This window comes from Stegostoma tigrinum, chromosome 13 (genome assembly GCF_030684315.1).
Source record: "Stegostoma tigrinum isolate sSteTig4 chromosome 13, sSteTig4.hap1, whole genome shotgun sequence".
Classification (NCBI taxonomy): domain Eukaryota; kingdom Metazoa; phylum Chordata; class Chondrichthyes; order Orectolobiformes; family Stegostomatidae; genus Stegostoma; species Stegostoma tigrinum.
Window position 1 is genome coordinate 76,916,366 of NC_081366.1, and position 21,039 is coordinate 76,937,404.

The 21,039-nt window shown below is 43.4% G+C and overlaps 1 protein-coding gene across 1 annotated transcript in view; it reads left to right on the plus strand.

Annotated features, from left to right (window-relative positions):
- Nucleotides 1-7,395, plus strand: part of LOC125458158 (cytochrome P450 26B1-like) — a 30,065-nt gene extending 22,670 nt beyond the window's left edge. Inside the window, exons 9-12 of the mRNA XM_059650513.1 lie at nucleotides 621-896; nucleotides 2,003-2,152; nucleotides 3,498-3,770; nucleotides 7,021-7,395. Of these exons, the coding sequence (XP_059506496.1) occupies nucleotides 621-896; nucleotides 2,003-2,152; nucleotides 3,498-3,770; nucleotides 7,021-7,395 (1,074 nt within the window). The remainder of the gene's footprint in view (nucleotides 1-620; nucleotides 897-2,002; nucleotides 2,153-3,497; nucleotides 3,771-7,020) is intronic.
- The last annotated feature ends 13,644 nt before the right edge of the window (nucleotides 7,396-21,039 follow it).

A 21,039-nucleotide genomic window follows, 5' to 3' on the forward strand; every position in this document is an offset into this window, starting at 1 on the left:
GCACATTCTCCCTGCGTCTGTGTGGAGTTAGCACCTTCTCCCTGCGTCTGTGTGGAGTTAGCACATTCTCCCTGTGTCTGTGTGGAGTTAGCACATTCTCCCTGTGTCTGTGTGGAGTTAGCACATTCTCCCTGTGTCCGTATGGAGTTAGCACCTTCTCCCTGTGTCTGTGTGGAGTTAGCACATTCTCCCTGTGTCTGTGTGGAGTTAGCACCTTCTCCCCAGGTGCTCTGGTTTCTTTCTACAGTCCAAGGGTGTGCAGGTTAGGTGGATTGGTCATGCTCAATTGTCCCATAGTGTCCAGAAATGTGCAGGCTAAGTGGATTAGCCATGAGAAATGTGTGGTGATGGGGTGGGTCTGGGTGGGATGCCCTTCAGAGGATTAGTGCGGACTCGATGGGCCAAATGGCCTGCTTCTACACTGTAGGGATTCTATGATCTGCTTCAATTTTATATCCTGGTGTAACATAGTGGTTACTTAAACATCATGTAAAACTAGTGGTTTGTACAATGTTGGCGAATTATGTATCATATTTTCAATGAATTGTTAGCTTTTAGTCTGCTGGGTGTTCCTCAGTCCAAACCGTGTCTCTTCAACATCGTTCCTTGTTTCTTGGCAGATCTACACTCGGGTTTTCAGCTATGCTGCTCTAGAGAGTTACTTGCCACGGATCAGCAACGTGGTGGTGAAGACAGTGAGAGACTGGTGTGCCAGGGAAGGCCCTATCAGGGTCTATCCAGAAAGCAGGAAGCTCACCTTCCGGATAGCTCTGGCTGTTCTGCTGGGATCGTCACCGGCTGAGGAGGAGATGATCGATCTGCTCACCACCTTCGAGCAACTTACCAACAACATTTTCTCTTTGCCCCTGGATCTCCCAGGCTCGGGTTACCGAAAGGTACACTCTACTCTCCCACGAAGTGGGAAGGGGTCTCTTTCAATATTTCTGCAACTTCTTATGTTCTCCTGGCCATGTTAATAACATGGGTCAAATAACTAGTCACTGAGCAGTGTGCTGGGTGGCTTAGTTTTTCTGAAAACAGTAAAACACATAAGTTGAGAAACAGGTTGAAGCAACTAGTTTCAGAGAATGCAGTCAATATATACACAGCTAAATAGATCATTCGAGGTGGCCCTATAACGTAATGTACACAAAGCACCTCAAGTCCCTAAAAGTGAAGCCTCTTACGGACAAGGTACACTACAACATCCACTTCCTTTTCAAAATTTTCCAATTTTTTATTGGAAGAATGGGGCAGTTATCCCGCTCAGCCTTTACATTTCATCCAACGTCACAGAAACAGGTAGTCTTGTTGTTAGTGGGAGCTTGCTGTGCTCAAAATGGCTGCTGCATTTCTTACGTGACAACAGTGACGACACTTCAAATACTTCATTGGCTGCCACCTGCTTTGGAGTGCCCTGGGATTGTCAACGGCGCTAGGTAAATGCAAATTGTTACTTTGTTTCTTCCTTAATGTTGCAGTGAACATGGATTGAAGTTCCATCTATCTCTAAAGGTGGAGAAAGTGAATCTTAGGCTGAAGCTTCAATACTGAATCAATCCAGCATTCATCTCTCCGAATAGAACAAAGTCAGAAGAGAGATGGGATTAGCCTTGCTTCTACAAGTTAGACACCATCCTGACTTGGAAACATATCATTGTTCTTTCAGTGTCACCCTGCATTTAAGATCTAGAACTCCCTTCTTAACAGCACCTACCCCACACATACTACAGGGGTTTTAAAACATAGCACACCAACACCTTCTCAAGAGGCAGACAAAAAATGTTGGCCTAGCCGGCAACATCTACGTCCTGTGGATGGATGAATGAATGAACAAATTAAAAATTATTATTTTATCAAGCAAACCCTCTAGTTAATACTTCATTTCAATGTTAGCTTCAGGAATCAGTGACTAAGACCATTATTGGCTACCCAATCACAGAATACAGGAGACAGGGAGGCAGTAACGTGTGTAAATTCATGAATCCTGTTCTTCCTCCAGGGGATACAAGCTCGGAACAGACTGCATGAATACTTTGGAAGGGCCATAGAGGATATGCTTCAATCTACTCCTGAATATCCAACAGCACTGGGAATTCTGATACAGAGCAACAAAGAACATGGGACAGATATAAACACACAGGAACTGAAGGTAAGAATCAGTGAACATACAGCCTGAAGCTCAGGTTCAGGTTTTTTTTTGTGCTGAGTGTGCACTAATCAAAGCCAGCATTACGGGGCTCAGAAATAGACCTTTCACACTCAGTGTCAGAGTTCAGAACTCCCGGGTCAAGCCTAAGATGGATCAATAAATGCAGCGATCCCATCTAACCCCACCTCAGCCCTTCCAGCTATGTGAGATTTTTAAAAGTAATTGAAATTCAAAACAATGACAGTTTGTATTTGAAATAAAAATGAAGGGTCTAGGCCCAAAACATCAGCTTTCCTGCTCCTCTGATGCTGCTTGGCCTGCTGTGTTCATCCAGCTCTACACCTTGTTATCTCAGAGCTAGAGAAACTCAGCAAGCCTGGCAGCATCTGTGGAGAGTACAGCATGGAAACAGACCCTTCAGCCCAACTAGTCCACGCTGACTAGATATTCTATATAAATCTAGTCCTATTTACCAGCATTTGGCCCATTTCCCTATAAACCCTTCCTATTCGTGTACTCAGCCAGATGCCTTTTAAATGCTGTAATTGTACCAGCCTCCATCACTTCCTCTGGCAGCTCATTCCATACACACACCACCCTCTGAATGAAAAAGTTGTCCCTTAGGACACTTTTAAATCTTTCCCCGCTCACCTTAAACCTATGCCGTCTAGTTTTGGACTCCCCTACTCTGGGGAAAAGACCTTGACTATTCACCCTAACCAAGGCTCTCATGATTTTATAAACCTCTACAGGTCACCCCTCAGCCTCCAATGCTTCAGGGAAAATAGCCCCAGCCTATTCAGCCTCTCCCTGTAGCTTACACCCCAGAGTTAATGTTTTGGGCCCAGTGACTCCTCTTCAGAACTGAGCAATTCAAATTTGTCTTAATCTAAACTATCTCTGACTATGAGAGGCATTTAAGAGGTTAATTTAATCCAGTCGTAAACTCTGATTTGCTCCCAGTGTAGGGAATGGGAACTTGTACAGATCTCCCTGAGCTAACTGCTTTAACAGCAACAGCCTAGTGATAACGAAAACAGCAACTGCTGTAGAAACTCAGCAGGTCTGGTAGCATCTGTGGAGAGAGACACACACGTTCCAGGTCCAATATGACACTTCTGTAGAAATCTGAAGAAGGGTCAATGGACTCAAAGCGTTAACTGCTTTCTCTCTCGCTGCACAGAATTTCTCCAGCAGTTGTTGTTCTTATTTTCTTCTGGAGACCTAGCCTAGTGACATCTACGGGCGTTGATGGGAGCCCTAGAAAAGCTTGAACCGTTCGATATATCCTGCCAAAGCAATCAGGATTTGAGCTTCGCAAAGCGCTGACATTGTTTCATTGTAGGAGGCGTTGGTGGATCTGATGTTTGCGTCGTGCTCTACAACCGCCAGTGCGTGTACGTCCCTTGTCCTGCAGCTGCTGAAGAATCCGGAGATCCTTGCCAAGTTGAGGTGCGATCTCCAGGCGAAAGGATTCCAGTCTGAAAATGCAGCAATGCTGCGCCTTAGCGAATTCAGCCACCTGCAGTACCTGGGCAATGTAATCAAGGAAGTGCTGAGGCTTTTGTCCCCTGTATCAGGGGGGTACCGGGTGGCACTGCAGACCTTCGAGCTGGGAGTAAGTTGGTTTATTTTAAATCCCACTACATTTCTGAAGAAGGGCCTAGGTGTGTATGTCAATGGGCGTGATATTTTGCAGAACTAACGCAGATCTAGATTTTGTGTTCAGCCTGCAACATTAGAGAACTAACGTTTTCCTTCACTAAGCTACATCACAGCACGGTCCTATCTACCTCAAAATTTACCAAAGTCATACAGCCAAAAAGCATAGAAACAGACCCTTCGGTCCAAACAAGACCACGCCGAACATAATCCCAACGTCAGCTTTCCTGTTCCTCTGATGCTGCTTGGCCTGCCGTGTTCATCCAGCTCTACAACTTGTTATCTCAGATTCTCCAGCATCTGCAGTTCCTACTATCTCTACTTACAAATGTCATCTGTTTTGGAAATTACACTGATTTTTATCTGATAAACTCCCCCAGTGAAAGGGCTTCTGCTGTTCGCGCTTTGCTCATAAAGATCTTGATTAATACGTAAAATCAAAATCCCAGAATTTGTCCTGAGATAGTAAGAACGGCCGATGCTGGAGTCAGATATAACAGTGTGGAGCTGGAATAATGCAGCGGGTCAAGCAGCATCAGAGGATCAGGAAAGTTGATTTTTTTGTATCTGGTATTCATCCGGATATTGACAAGAAAAACGTATCTGATGATAACTTAGCGCCACTGATACCTCCCCAGTGATTAAGACATACTGCATTCTCTGGCTTCACCAATATTTGAAGGTTGATTCTGTCCAATGCTACTGACATACAATATTGCTTCATTGGCCCTAAGTGTAGCCACGGTTTGCTGTTTTCAAATCTTAAATGGTTTATAGTATGTGTAGTTGAAATGCTGTTTATAATCAGTAGGTGTCATCATTCCTGTTTGCTGGTCATTTTCAAAAATCTAGTAAAGTTACGAATTCTATTAGAGTCAGTCTTGTTACACCCTACCTTTTGACCAATATCAAAACATACAGTATATGTAGAAGGAGGCTGTTCAGAAAGAGAGTGCAGGAGGCTTTGGCAGAGAGCTGGGACGATATTTTGTAATGATGCTGTGGATTTAAGAAGTGTATTTTGTCCTGGTTTCCTCGAAGAGAGATTGAACGAGAGGATCTGATCAGTCTATGGTCACGTGAACAGCTTGTGAGGTTTTGAGAGTTCTTTCAAAGTTGGAACAGTAGAAGCTGCCGAGATGGGTGGGCTACCTCTCAGAGCAGGGTTCCGAGTTTCTTTTAGCTTTCAGATTCAGCAGAAGCTGCTGCAGTTTTGTAGAAGTACAAGCTGTTTTATCCTCTCTCTCCATCGCAGCTAGAAGCCGGGGTTTCTCTCCCTACTGTGGGTGTTGCAATGAGAATCTGTGTCTGAATTTGCCTTTTTGCTAAAGGGGTGTGATTAAGGGATGTTGCTAAATTGGAACAGTTAATTAGTAATAGTTATTATATCTATTATTATTAGAAGTTTTCCAACAGAGTTATTCTAAATTCCTCCTTCGTTCTTTGTATTTTAATTGCAGTTTTGAACACAATGTATTTTGATTAATGTCGAGCAGTTTGACCATACAAATTCATCTGGAACATGGCATTCTACATCTGCCTTTAAAATAAGAAAAAGTTTAGTGTCTAGACGACTTTCTTAAATTATTTAGAGGGCGTCCGGTCTGGTCCGTAACAATATTAATTCCTATTCAATCCTTGTTTATTAGCTGCATTTAACATTCTTTTGAATAAATTAACAAATCACAATTATTAGTAGCAACGCATTTTTTTAATGACACATTAGAGTAATTGTTTCAAGTACTGGACGTCAATTTAAACATAGAGATTTCAAATAATATGGGAACAGATTCAGACCTAAGGTCCATCCAAACAAACTAAACCCGGGATATGCAAATGTGACCGGATCAATTAGGCTTATGCATTAATGTAAACATGTAATTACTTAGAGTTCATGTTTATTTATTCGTGGAAATGATCTGGCCATTTCCCCTAAGCCTGTGCTGTTGTAGGCACCCTAGCCATCTTCTACTGCATCTAGGGGTCGAGGTTGGATCATGACTGAAGGGGGTCCATGGATAAAGCTCTAGGTAAGAGTAGGAAGAACATGCTCAATGATGCTCTCACCCTGAAGGCTGCCTTTGAGTGCAGCTGCATCGCTCTGTGTGTAGTCCCTCGGTACGTAGGTGTCACTACACACCGAGGTCCACCTGCCCTTGTTATTGCGAGGGGTGAGATTGGCCTTACAGCCACGGAATGCTCCAAGCGCTTGGACAGTCCTGGATTTCGTCAGGAACAGATATTGAGCGATTCGCGCATACATTGCAGGTAAATGGAGCAGTGGTTTCGATCAGCCATGATTGAAGCAAAGATCTCTACGTAACTGGAAAGGAACTTGATTTAGGTGTGCATGTCAATGGGCATGATATTTTGCAGAACTAACGCAGATCTAGATTTTGTGTTCAGCCTGCAGCATTAGAGGACTAACGTTTTCCTTCACTAAGCTACATCACAGTACTGTTCTACCTACTTCAAAATTTACCAAAGTCATACAACCAAAAAGCATAGAAACAGACCCTTCGGTCCAAACAGGACCACGCCGAACATAATCCCAAATTAAACCAGCCCCACCTGCCTGCTCCTGACCCATATCCCTCCAAACCTTTCCCATTCATGTACTGATCCAAATGTCTTTTAATCGTTGTGACTGTACCCACATCCATCCCTTCCTCAGGAAATTCATTCCACACACAAACCACCCTCTGCGAAAAATATTTACTCCCCCCCCCATGTCTTTTCTAAATCTCTCTCCTCTCACCTTAAAAACATGCCTCTAGTCTTGAAACCCCCATCCTATCCCTAACTGGATCTATACCCCTCATTATTTTGTAAACTTCTGTAGGATCACCTCTCAGCCTCCTATGCCTCAGTGAAAAAAGTCCCAGCCTATTCAGCTTTTCTTTATAATTCAAACCCTCCATATCCGGCAACATCCTGGCCAATCTCTTCTGAAGCTGGTATCCCACTACATGATACATGGAGAGAAAGAACCTTTCATCCAATAGTCAGAACCACATTCATCATTAGAGATTGGTGTACTCAGTGACCTCTGGTTTCAGAGTAATTATTTAATGCAGAATCATTGTGTCCTGTTTAAAATATGCCAATGGTTTTATCACAAAAGGTGACAGTGATGACAAATTTGTGAGAGAGAGAGAAAGAATTGCTCAAGTACATAACTGTGTCAATGTTTTCTATCCTTTTAGGGTTTTCAGATTCCCAAAGGATGGAGTGTCATGTACAGCATCCAAGACACACACGACACCGCCCCTATATTTCGACGGCCCGAAATATTCGATCCAGACAGATTTGCTAATGGGCTGACAAAGGGCAAGGATGCGCGCTTTCAGTACTTGCCATTTGGCGGAGGCGTTCGACGTTGCCTTGGCAAAGAGCTTGCCAAACTCATCCTGAAAGTCTTTGCCATTGAGTTAGCCAATAGTTGCCACTGGGAACTGGCCACCCGAACATTTCCCAAGATGCTGACGGTGCCAGTGGTTCACCCAACAGATGGGCTTAAAGTACAGTTTACAGCTCAGCCCCGCAAAAAGAGTGCAGCTACTGAGGTTAACTTGGCGTAGATTACCTCACAATCGAAGTAGCGATATATAGATATTATTGTTATTTATCATTTATATCCAATAATATGACAGCAACTAGTTAATGCTTCAATTTGGTGGCAGCATTCAAGCTTCAGGAGGATTCACAGATGTTGAGTTGATTTATTCAGAGCTCATTTTGGGCAATTTTTTTTTGTTTTTCAGAACACTGATAAATCACACTCATTGTCATTTATCTGATAAACACATGAATCTTCCTTTTGTCAGGGAGAAAAGCTTTCTCTTTAGATCCATGGCCAATATGGAGCACTTCCAGGTTAGAAAGATCCCAAGATAAATGCAGAGTATAGTTTTGTCACATATTTGTGTCAACACATTCCATACAGTAATGGGAACTGCAGATGCTGGAGAATGCAAGATAACAAAGTGTGGGGCTGGATGAACACAGCAGGCCAAGCAGCATCTCAGGAGCACTAAAGCTGACATTTCGGGCCTAGACGCTTCATCAGAGACCCCTCTCTGACGAAGGGCCTAGGCCCGAAATGTCAGCTTTTGTGCTCCTGAGATGCTGCTTGGCCTGCTGTGTTCATCCAGCTTCACACTTTATTACCTTACAGCACCCTATTATACAGAGTGACTTCTGAAATCTAGACATCAGCCAGCCTCATAAATTGATAATGTGAACTTAGTGCAAAATTATGCAGAGTGCTGAGCCCCAAGTGATTAGTTTGGATCATAGAATCCCGACAGTGTGGAAGCAGGCCATTTGGCCACTGATTCTACACCAACCCTCTGAACAGCACCGCACCCTATTCCTGTAACCTTGAATTTCCCATGGTTAATTGACCTAGCCTGCACGTCCCTCGACACTACTGGCAGTTTAGCATGGCTAATCCACCCTAATCTTTGGACTGTGGGAGGAAACCGGAGCACCTGGAGGAAACCTACACAGACACGGGAAGAATGTGCAAACTCCACAGAGAGTCGCCTGGGAGGGGATATTGAACCTGAGCCACTGGCGCCATGCGGCAATAGTGCTATCCCACTGTGCCACCTCCATCCTCAAGAATCGGTTTTATTTACCCTTTTCTGCGAGGTGGTTGATGCCTCCACCGACAGCAATGTGCTCTGTGTCTCAATCTGTGAAGTTTGCCAGGCTGTAGGAAGAATTAAAAGTTATTAAAATGTTGTATTTCAAGGTTTGTCTGTGTACTGTGTGTCTCCATCTATTGTGTGAATGGGAGCTGTGTTACATACAAGAAACATGTAGATAGATATTTCACAAGATTGCAAAGTGGAGTGTTTTGACCGATATTCAGTTGTATCAAATTATTGATATTAGATGATGCTGGGTACCCATGTTGCCTGTGGCAGACACATATCCTGTTGGCCCAGCTTGAATAAATTTTCTACTTTCATGTATTTGTGATGTTAATTTATTTAAGAAGATTAAAGAGGTTTTACACGCAAGATTCTTGTCTGATTACTTGAGTATGGAATATTTAACAACGTCAAATTGAAATCATAACTGAACAGCATGGAAGGACAAAATAAACAAGAGAAATGTCTATACCCCCCCGACTCGCTCAGTTCTCCCTGAGTTCTATGTTACTGAAATTCATGTGGATGATTATATCGCTGCCTGACTTGGCCGTCATCCTGTCTTTTGCTGGAGCAAAAGTTCAAAGGTCTTCCCCATCCACATTACTATGCAGAGTGCAAAGCAGTGAGCCCCTTGTCAGGGACAGCAGTAGAGCTCAGAAGAGACAATTATATTCAGAAGTGATACTTATGCAGCTAATCTTTCTTTTCTGTACAGTAAAGAAATTTGTTTCTCAATTATGTGATAGAAAAGCACTAGCATTGTTATGTTTCCTTGTTTACGTAGGTGAATACAGCTTGACATTATGTATATCATTTTCCTTCTATGCACTCAGTCTACCCTCACACAATCTCTGTACTTTCAATATGCCCCATAATTATTCCATTCCATTCTCTTCATAAATTCTTGTACACTCTCTATGCACTTTGCAAAAGTTAATATATTTTCATATCCACTTAGCCTTTTACTTCTTGTAGCCCAAATACCCTCATGTTGGTCATAAGCTCAGCACTTCCTCAAAGAGGTTCCATTTTTAAGTGATTATAGTATTTCATCACATGTCTCATCTACTCAGTCACCCTTCTTTTACTCTGTACGCCCAGTATACAGGGTCTTTAGGCCTTGTGTATTCTCTATAAACCAAGCCTTCATTTGTACAACTCCCAAACTCCTTTATACATGTCTAAGTCCTCCATAATTTCACAGACTCCATATGTCTAATATATTCTTATAGAGACTGTCAAATAAAAGCAACACACTACAGATGCCGAAATGTAAAGAACAGAAAATTACTGAAGAAATTCAGCAGGTCTGTCAGCATCTGTGGGGAGAGGAAAAATGGAGTTAACATTTCAACCTTACAACCCTTCTTCAGACCAGCAGGATGCTGGAAAATGCTCTTTTTTATGCTGTTGACAGAGGGGGACGAGGTGTAACACATTGTGAGGTGCCCAGAGCAAAAGACAATGGCAATGGTATATGGTATCACTTCCGTTCCATTTGTAGAAATGACCCTGAGCTTCCAGTTGCTTGGCATTTTGCTAAACCTCCTCACTGTCATGCAAACGTTGCTGTCCTTGGTCCTGCTACAGTGCTCCAATGAATCTCAAAGCAAGCTGGAGGACCAACACCTCGTTTTCCATTTAAGCACATTACAGCCTCTAGAACTCCGCAACTTGGGGCAGCACAGTGGTGCAGTGGTTAGCACTTTGCGTCTCAGCACCAGGGGCCTGGGTGCCATTCCAGTCTTTGGTGACCATCTACGTGGTGTTTGCACATTCTTCCTGTGTCCGTGCGGGTTTCCTCAGGGTGCTCTGGTTTCCTCCAACAGTCGAAAGATGTGCAGGCTAGGTGGATCGGCTGTACTAAATTGCCCGTAGGGTGCAGGCGAGGAGAATTAGCTGCAGGAATTACAGGAATATGTTGGGAGGTGAGTCTTCCATTTCTCTTAAATTCCGCTCCCCCCACCCCGCCGCCCACCCTTCCCTTTCTCTGTCTTGTTGGCTTTGCGTCAGCAGAGAAGACCCATTTCCTCCTTTTCGTACCCAACATTTACACCTATTTTGCATCACTATCTCTCCTTACCACCATTAGCAGTGCCTTTGTCTTTGGCTCAGGACACTGTCACAATCTGTTACACTTGCTCCTCTTCTCCTGCTGCCTACGGCATAAAAACCATCATTTTCCAATTCCTTTCTGTTATGACAAAGAGTCACACTGGACCCGAAACATTACCTGTGTCTCTCTCCCACAGGTGTTGTCACACCCATTGGGTTTATGTCACACTTTCTGTTTTAATTGATGTTTGTAGAAATTATAGTGCTGAAGATGTACGCTCCAGAACAAGTCACATCGCAAACTAGATTATTCTGGTATAATTATTAGACCGGCTTTACTCCCTCACAGTATAGAGTATAGCATAGGTCTGTCGAATCTAAAGGACAAATCCAACCTGGACAATTACTGTCTCATCAGCCTATTCACAGAAGATGTAAGGTGTCATCATCAATGTTATCAAGGAGCACCTATTGATCAACAATGTCACCGCGATTTGGCATCCACCAGGATCACTTTTTTCCAGAACTTTTTACAGCCTTGCTCCCACACACAGATGAGCTGAAGCCAGAGATGAAGTGAGAGTGAATGCCCTTAGTATCAAGGCAGCATTTGACTAAGTACCGCACCAGGGACCCTGGTGAAATGAAAGGAAATCCTCTACAATATTGAGGAGAATGTTAGTCCAAGGGTGTGTCTTGGACAGTTTTGCTCGCTTGGCTCACTAATGAATGTTGAAACAATGAAAATCTTGAAGGGATGGAGGAATGGGATTGGTGGTGGGATGCAGTGGTCGCTAATGGTGATGTGGGGATCGATGCAGAAATACTAAGCCAGGCGAAGCAAGTGCAGCCCAGATTAATAAAGGTATGCAGGTCTGGCTTTTAAATTAACGTTCAGCCCTTGAGAAACATTCTCATTCTTTTACGATTAGAGGGGATGGTAACATTTTGTAACACTGGAGATGACCAGTGCATTAGTGCAAAAGACAAGCCTGAAGTATTTGCATCCATTTTCAGTCAAAAGTGCCAAGTGGATGATCCATCTCCAACAGTTCCCACCATCACAGATACCGGTCTTCAACCAACTCGATTCATTCCACATGATAGCAAGAAACAGCTGAAGGCATTAAATATGCAAAGGCAACACACTATTCTCACAACATTGCAGTAATAGGACTGCAGACTGGTGCTCAGAGCCAGCCAAGCAATTAACCAAGCTGTTCCATCGGCCTTACCGTGTGGACAATCGCTGAAACGTTTGCTATTCTGGGTAACACCTGTCCTTGACCTGTAGCATCACTTTGGCTCACACAAATGTTGCTAGATTTAACACCAACCCACCTAACCATAATTGTGAAAATAAGGTTTCTAAGTGTTCTCTGCGGTCCTTCTATGTAGTACCACATTCCACAATTTCGTCCAAGAAAACTACACAATCAGATAATTCAGCATTATGTCTATTCATTAAACATTGAAATGTGGCTATAGTGCTTTTAAATCAAATGGCATAACCCAACACCGGTACAATTCATTGGGTGTATCCTTTTAAGAAATCAATTGTGGATCAGAATGGCAGAATTCCAACCCTATTATTGTAATCGTCTGGGCGGGGAGTAGGGTATGAATCCATCGCTGTAACTATATTCACTTTCCTGTAGTCTACACATGACCTATTTGAACTGAGATAACACAGTGTGGAGCTGGAGGAACACAGCAGGCCAGGCAGCATCAGAGGCCCAGGAATGTTCTTCAGAAACCTAACTGAACCACTTTGTTTTGGAACTATGCTGTAGGAGAGCTCCAGCTACTCAGGGTTGGCTCAGTCAATTAATTCTCCAACACGTTTTGAATTTCTTTTGTTTCTTTGGCCTGTTTCTCTGGGTTTAACCAGGGTGGGTTTTGTTTCATCAGGTCCAAATTACCTACATCCACGTGATGTTGGATTAATGTGGGAGGTCCGAGAGGATCTTCCCAAAACTGAGCAATACATCCCACTGTTGCTGTTTCTCCACATATGAAAACACAGTGTCTAAAATCTCTAATATTTCCAAATTCATTCGTCTAACAGTAGGAAGATCACTTTGGAAAGTGCTCATTTCTCAAACTTCTTTTGTCTATCCTTCTGTTCCACACAACACAGCTGTATTTTCTCATCATCTTCTCCACAATAGCACAATTTCAGCATGTTCGCAACCAATTCCTTAGCCTATGATTGGAAATTTCGATTAAATCTGTCACCTGACTCACCTTTTTATTTATTTTGTAGGGATCACTGAAAACCTTTAGTGGCTCACTTTATAAAAACATCATTACCAAATCTTCATCTCTTCCTTGTTGTGCGTGGATCTGCCCACACTTTCATTTCGTTTCTGGAGGCTTTCGGATATTCCTCTACAAACTCCTGTTAATCTTTTGAAAAATGAGGATACGTCCTCTCCAACACTGAAGATTCATTTCTCCAACTTCATCTTCTTTTAGAAGACAAAGGCATTGATGACTAGGCCAGCATTTATTGCCCATCCCTAACTGCCCAGCGGTTAGTTAAGAATCAACCACGTTGCTGTGGGTCTGAGTCACATGTAGGCCAGAGCCAGGTAAGAACAGCAATATTGTCCCTAAAGGGACATTAATGAACCAGGTGGGTTTTTACAACAATTGACAATGGATTCGTGGTTTTCATTAGACACTTAATTCCAGATTCTTTTATTGAATTTCAATTCCACCATCTGCCATGGTAAGATTCGAACCTAGGTTCCCAGGATTTTACGTGGGTCTTTGGACTAACAGTCCAGCAATAATACCACTCGGACGTCACCTCCCCTCAATTTATCACTAATTAGTTTTAATGGACGTTTAATTTCATGCCCATGGACTAATTTGAATGAGCTAAGGTTAGTGCATTTGTTTGAAAAGTGTCTGGTCAATAATAAAAGAGCCAGTCAGTCCATCATTGGTGACAAGGTCTGCTTCTTCCTGGACTTGTGCACCTTCCCTTCTCCTGTAAACAGAGGTTATGAGTGAGGGAAATGATTTGTGTGGAGATAAGGGAGGTTATAATGTTTGTGGAGGAAGATTAGAAGGGACGAGTGCAAGATCTAAATGAGGATATGTCTATGTTTGCTATTCGGATTGGGATGTGAGGTGAGTTGAGAGAGTTTAATGAACGAAACAGCAAAGTGCTACTCTGAGGACCACTCTGGAGGAGAAAGCTGAGAAACCAGAGTGTGGGCTCCCTGAACCTGGAATGACATTCACTGGAATAGCCTTCATGAGTTTACTCAGCCTCTTGTGACACTGAACCCAGGTTCACAGGATCTTCCTTCTGCTGTTCATGTCCTGGGTCGCCTCCAGCCACATCTGCTTACTGGCCCCTTCCGCCTATTAATGGAAAACAGCATCTCAATTCTGGCCCACTCATGCCTATAGCAGGACCTGCAGCAAATTGTTAGAGCAATCCCCACCCCATGCCCATTCTGTTCTGGCTGAAACTTTAAGAATCACTGTAGACTTCAGCACTCAGATACCTACTGATGCTAGTTCATTTACCTGGAAATCCTTTCGCTCGTATGGGTGGATCGCCAGCAAGTCCTCTTTGGCTGTAAAGCCTGGAAGGGGTTGCTATATAAACTTGTAGCAGACTAACGCCTGTACCCTTGACCAGGATTCAAGTCCTAGCTGCTCCAGGGGTGCATATGGCATCTCTGGAAGGGTTGATCAGAAAAGCTGTTTTGTAAACTTGTGGCTGAGTTAAACAGGCACAGGCAAAATTACAAACGGGTTTCTCTATCTACTGCTGTTCCTCACCACCACCCTCCCCTCCCCCTACCACATCCCAAAACCAGACCAGCTCGTCCCCGCCTCCCTAATCTGTTCTTCCTCCCACCTATCCCCTCCTCCCACCTCATGCCCCACCCCACTTCCTACCTACTGACCTCACCCCGCCCCCTTGACCTGTCCATCCTCCCTGGACTGACCTATTCCCTCCCTACCTACTCTCACTTCTACAGGCTCCATCCCCGCCTCTTTGACCTGTCCATCTCCTCTCCGCCTATCTTCTCCTCTATCCATCTTCTATCTGCCTCCCCCTCTCTCCCTATTTATTTCAGAATCTCCTTCCCCTCCCCCATTTCTGAAGAAGGGTCTAGGCCCGAAATGTCAGTCTTCCTGCTCCTCTGATGCTGCTTGGCCTGCTGTGTTCATCCAGCTCTACATCTTGTTATCTCAGATGCTCCAGCATCTGCAGTTCCTATCATCTCTGAACCAAATTTAACTAATCTCTTCTGCCTGCCCTTGGTCCGTATCCCTCCATTTCTTGCTTATCCGTGTGCTTATCTGAAAGTTCCTTAAATGCCCCGATTGTATTTACCTCCCTCACCAGCCCGGGCAGCGTGTTCCAGGCACCTACCACTCTCTGTGTGTAAAACTCACATCTCCTTTCCCCGTCTCACCTTAAAAATATGCCCTCTAGTGTTAGATATTGCAACTTCGGGAAAAGGATTCTGTCAACACTATCTCTCCCTTCATAATTTTATAGACTCCTATCAGGTCTCCCTCAGCAACCACAACTCCAGAGATAACGACCTGAGGTTTCCCAGCTTCTCCTTGTAGCTCATACCCTCTCATCTAGGCAACATCCTGTTAAATCTCATCTGCATCCTCTTCAAAGCCTCCACATCCTTCCTGTAACAAGCACAATAACCATGAGGCCACGAGATATAGGAGCAGCATTAGGCCTATTTTGTCCATCGTATCCACTCCATCATTTGATCCTGCCTTCTGCCTTCTCCCAGAATCCTTGATCCCCTCACAAATGAAGAACCTATCTATCTCTGTCATAAATACACTCCACAACCCTCTCTGGCAATGAGCTCCACAGAATCACCACCATCTGACTGAAGAAATTCCTCCTCATCTTAGTTCTTTCATTGTAAGGCTATGGCCTCAGGTTCTCCTATTATTAGTTGTGTTCTCCTATCCTATTAGCTGCAACATCTTCTCCACATCCATCCATCCAGGCCTCTCAGTATTCTCTAAGTTTAATCATATGGAGCCATAGAGTCATACAGCATGGAAAAAGACCCCTCGGTCCAACCAGTCCATGCCGACCCATGTTCCGAAACGAAACTGGTCCCGCCTGCCTGCACTTGGCCCACATCTCTCTCAACATTTCTTATTTCTGTTCTTGCCCAAATGTCTTTTAAACATTGTAACTATACCTGCATCTGGACAGGAAGCACCGTCTGTGTTACAAGAAGCAATTTTCCCCTCATGTACACCTTTCCCCCTCACCTTAAAAAATATGCCCCCTAGACCTGAAATGCCCCCACCCTGGGGAAAAGACACCTGCCAATCACCTTAACTCCACTGCTCAAGGGCAGGGCTTATCCCATTAAAGCTAGGGCCCTGTGGGTAAAGCTGTGCCTAAGATGGTGCTCTAAGTAACACTTGCAAACCTTTCCCTGTACTCATGTTGACTACACGTGACAATGGAGCTAATTTAATTCGATTAAAAATACACTCCCAGCCTTGAAATCTCCACCCTAGGGAAAAGATACCTGCTATTCTACAAACCTCAGGATGTTATGGACCTCCATAAGGTCAACCTCAATATCTTACAATCCTGTGAAAGAAGTCCCAGCCTATCCAAACTCTCCTTACAACTCAATCCCTCTATTCCCAGCAACATCCCGGTAAATCTCTCCCGAAGCCTCTGCAGCTTGATAATATCCTTCTTATAACAGGGTGACCAGAACTGGACACAGTGTTCCAGATAAGGCCTCACCAACATCCTGTATAACCTCAGCATGTTGTCCCAACTCCTATACTTAACGTTATGGGCAAGAGGTTAATGTGCTAAATGCCTTCTCAATCACCCTGTTTACACGTGACGCAAACTTCAAAGAATTGAGTATCTGAAACCAGAAGTGTCTCTGTTCTACAGCACTACCCAAGGCCCTATTGCAATTGTGTAAGTCCTTCCCAATCCCCACCATTTAGAATTAGAATATCTACAGTGTCGAAACAGGCCACTCAGCCCTATAAATCCACACAGACTCTCTGAAGAGAATCCCTACCAGATTCACACCCCTTCTCTATTCCTGTAATCCTGCATTTCCCATGGATAATGCACCCAACCTATACATCCCAGGAGTCTATAGGGCAATTTAACCTTGGTAATCCACCTAACCTGCACACCTTTGCACCGCGGGTGGAGACTGGAGCACCCGGAGGAAACCCATGCAGACATGGGAAGAATGTGCAAACTCCACACAGACAGCCACCTGGGGGTGGAATTGAACTCTGGTCCCTGGCGCTGTGAGGCAGCAGTGCTAACCATTGAGCCACTGTGCCACCCCAAAAACATCAATACTTATTTCTGAGTTCTCTAGCCTCCTTTGGTCCAGCCTCCCCATGCCAACCAGGTTTGCCAAACTGGACTAGCCCTACTTGCTTGCATTTGGTCCATATCCCTCTAAATATTTCCTATTCATGTATCTGTCCAAATGTCTTTTACATCTTGTAACTATACTGCATCTACCACTTCTTCGGGCAGTTCATTCCACATACAAACTACCCTCTAGTTTTGGACACCCCTATCCACAGGGAAAAACTTTTGCCTTTCATCTTATCTATACCCCTCATGATTTGATAAACCTCTTTACAGTCTCCTATAAATCTCTTATGTTCCAGAAAAAGTTGTCCCAGCCTTTCCATTCTCTCCTCATAACGTAAACTCTCCAGTCCTGCTGACATAGAGACTCTAAGTGTAGCATGAAGCCACCCAGACCAGAAAGTCAATCCAGCCACAAGAAACATGAAAAAGTCTCTATTTCTTTGGCCCTTGGTCGAATATTTTGGCAACAGGAGCTGTCCAGCTTCATACGTGGAGAGTAAACATTTGGGCTAACTTTCTCCACAGTCAAAACTGATGTGAATTATTCATTTATTATCTCTCCCATCTTTCGAGTTTCAAGACAGAGACATCATCCTTGGTCTTTAAGTTGCTCCCTTGCTCTATATGCTCTACTCTCTTTGGAGTCTCCTTAGCCTTGGCAGATAAGGTTATCTCATATCCCTCTTCGCCTTCCTCATCTCGCTCCTAAGAAAGCCCTTACCCTCTTTACATTGTTCAAGAAATTCACTTGAGCCCAGTTTTCTATACCTAATATCTGATTCTTTTTCATTCTTGACTAGATTTCAATATCTTTATTCATCCATTGTTCTTTAATCACACCAGGCTTACCTTTCATTCTAACAGGAACAGCATGAAACACAATGGCTTGGAGCTCTTGTTATCACACTTTTGAAAGCCTCCCACTTTAACCAGATGTCAGTGAACACTCTACTCCAATCGACTTTTGAGAGTTCTTGTCTCATAACATTAAAATTTTCCTTACTCCATTTAAATGGAAGACTTACCCTTTTCCGTAACTCTTCTAAAACTGATAGAATTATGATCACTGGCCCCAAAGTGTTCCCATATACAATCACTGCAGTCATTTGGTCTGCCTTATTACCCAAGACAAGGTCAAGTTTTGCTCCTTTTCTAGTAGAAATGTTTACATAGGGTCAAACAGCATGGAAACATTTTTGATAACCATCCTCACTATTAAAGTTACTTCCTAACTTTGTATCATTTGCAGACTTGTGAGTCATGCCTTGTACATTCACAAACAGATCATTTATTGAAATAACAAATAACAAAGGTCCCAGCACCGATCCCTGTGGCACACCACCAGGCACAGGTCTCCAGTTCGAGAAACAAACTTCAACTACCACCCTCTGTTTTCTACCATCAAGCCAATTTTGAATCCAATTAGCTAGCTCTCCCTGGATCCCATGCCACCTAAGCTTCATTACTGGCCTGCTGTGCAGGACTTTGTCAAAGGCCTTACTAAAGTCCATATAGACAACATCCACTGCCTTATCCTCATCTTTCGGTCACCTCTTCAAAAACTCCAAAAGATTTGTCAGACATGACTTCCTGCACACAAGTCCAAGCTGACTATCCCTAATCAGACCATGACTATCCAAATGTTGGGTGATCCTGTCCCTTAGGATTCTCTCCAATAACTTGCCAACCACTCATATCAGGCTCACTCATCTGTAATTCCCTGGTTTGTCTTCGCTATCTTTCTTAAACAAAGGAACAACATTAGCTGAGATAATAAGGTATAGAGCTGGATGAACACGGCAGGCCAAGCAGCATCAGAGGAGCAGGAAAGCTGACATTTCGGGCTTAGGCCCTTCTTCAGAAATGGGGGAGGGTAAGGTCGTTCTGAAATAAATAGGGAGGGGGGGGTGAATAGAAGATGGATAGAGGAGAAGATTGGTGGAGTGGAAATAGACCGGTCAAAGAGGCAGGAATGGAGCCAGTAGATGTGAGTGCAAGTAGGGAGGTAGGGAGGAGATAGGTCAGTCCAGGGATGAGGTTAGTAGGTAGGAGATGGCAGTGGGGCTTAAGGTGGGAGAGGGGAAACATCGGTGCAAGGACAGGTTAGGGAGGGGGTTGGAATGAGCTGGGCTGGTTTTGGGATGTGGTAGGGGGAGGGGAGATTTTGAAACTTGTAACATCCACATTGATACCATTGGGCTGCAAGATTCCCAAGTGGAATATGAGTTGCTGTTCCTGCAACCTTCGGGGAAATATCGTTGTGGCATTACCTTCCGGAACCTCACCAGTGGCTGTAGAAGAAGCAAAAAGCTCTGCAAGAACCTCTGCAATTTCTTTCCTAGCGTCCCACAACATCTGAGGAAGGACTTGATCAGGCCCAGGAGATTTATCCACCTTAATGTGCTTTAAGGGTGCATACACCTTCTCTCTGGTAATATATACGCGGTCCAAAACATCCCCACTAGTTTCCCTTAATTCCTTAGCATCCATGATTCTCTCCTCATTAGACACAGAGGAGAAATATCCATTAAAAATCCTCCCCATCTTTATATCTATCTTTATATTTTTGAAGAGGTCCATGTGAGCTGTTTTCAAAACACAATATTCTTTCCATGGGTTCTCTAGCCTCCATTTCTTTCTCCCATAGTAAAAACTGATGCAAATACTCCTTTAAGACTCGCTCATCTCCCGAGGTTCAACGCAAGGATGACCTCTTTCATCTTTATGGGCCCTGTTTCCTCTCTAGTTGCTCTTTTTCTCTTAGTGCACCTTTAGAATCTCTTTGGATTATCCTTAACATTATCTATCAGGCAATTTCATATACCCCCCACTTTGTCTCCCAACACTGTTTATACTGTTCAAGAGGTTCAGTTGAACACAGTTGTTGATATCTAATGTAGGATTATTTTTTATTCTTGACTAAAACCTGAATGTTTTTTTCATCCGTTGCTCCCTAGCCCTACCATCCTTACCTTACATTCTACAAGGAATATAATGACTTTAAACTCTTGTTACCACCCTTTTGAAAGTTTCCCACTTATTCGATGTCCTCTACCTCCAGTCTATTCCAATCAACTTTTGGAAGTTCTTGTCTCATGCCATGAAATTTTGCCTTACTCCAATTAAAAGCGTTTAACTTTGATGGAAGGCATATCCTTTTCCCAAACTGTTTTAAAACTGATATAATTATTATCACTAGACGCAAAGTGTTTCTGCGCTGTTTCCTCAGTCACTCGCTCTGCCTTAGTAACTAAGAGAAGCTCAAGGGTTGTCGCTTTCTTTTGTAGGCACATTGACTTGTTGATAAAGAAAATTTTCTTGAACACATTTCACAAATCATTCACCATCCAAACCTTTCACACAATGGCAGTCCCAGTCAATGTTTGAAAAATTAAAATCACCGACCATTACAATCTTATTATTCTTACGTATATCTGAGCTCTCTCTACATATTTGTTGCTGAATTTCCCTCTGATTACTGGGGGATATACAGTGCACTCACGTCATTTCTTTCTTGTTTCTAATATCTCTTCTAGTTACAGCAGTAATGTTTTCCTTTCTAAAAAATACCACTCCCTCTCATCTTTTATCTCCCTTTCTATCCTTCCTACAGTTTCTGAAACCCAGAACATTAGTATGGGCAAAAGATCTTGCAGGCAGTGTATAATGAAGGAAAATGTGAAATCATTCGCTTTGGCAGGAAGAATAAATAGTAGTAGAATATTCCGTAAATGATGAATGACTGCAGAATTCTAGGGTGCAGAAGGATTTACAGTTTATAAATAATGAGTTACCAAGTTAGTATGCGTGGAAATACCCATCAGTCCAACAAGCCCATGTTCCAAAATAAATTAGTCCCATCTTCCTGTGTTTGGCCAATATCACTTCAAACCTTTCAAATTCATAGACTTATCAAAATATCTTTTAAACATTATAACTGTACCCACATCCACCACTTCCTCTGGCAGTTCATTCCACACGTTGAGCACTCTCTATGTTAAAAGATATGCTGTAGTGGTGACCAGGATTGAACAAAATACTCCAGGTGCGGCCTAACCCAAGTTTTATAAAGCTGCAACATGACATTCTGACTCTTATACTCAGTTCCGTGA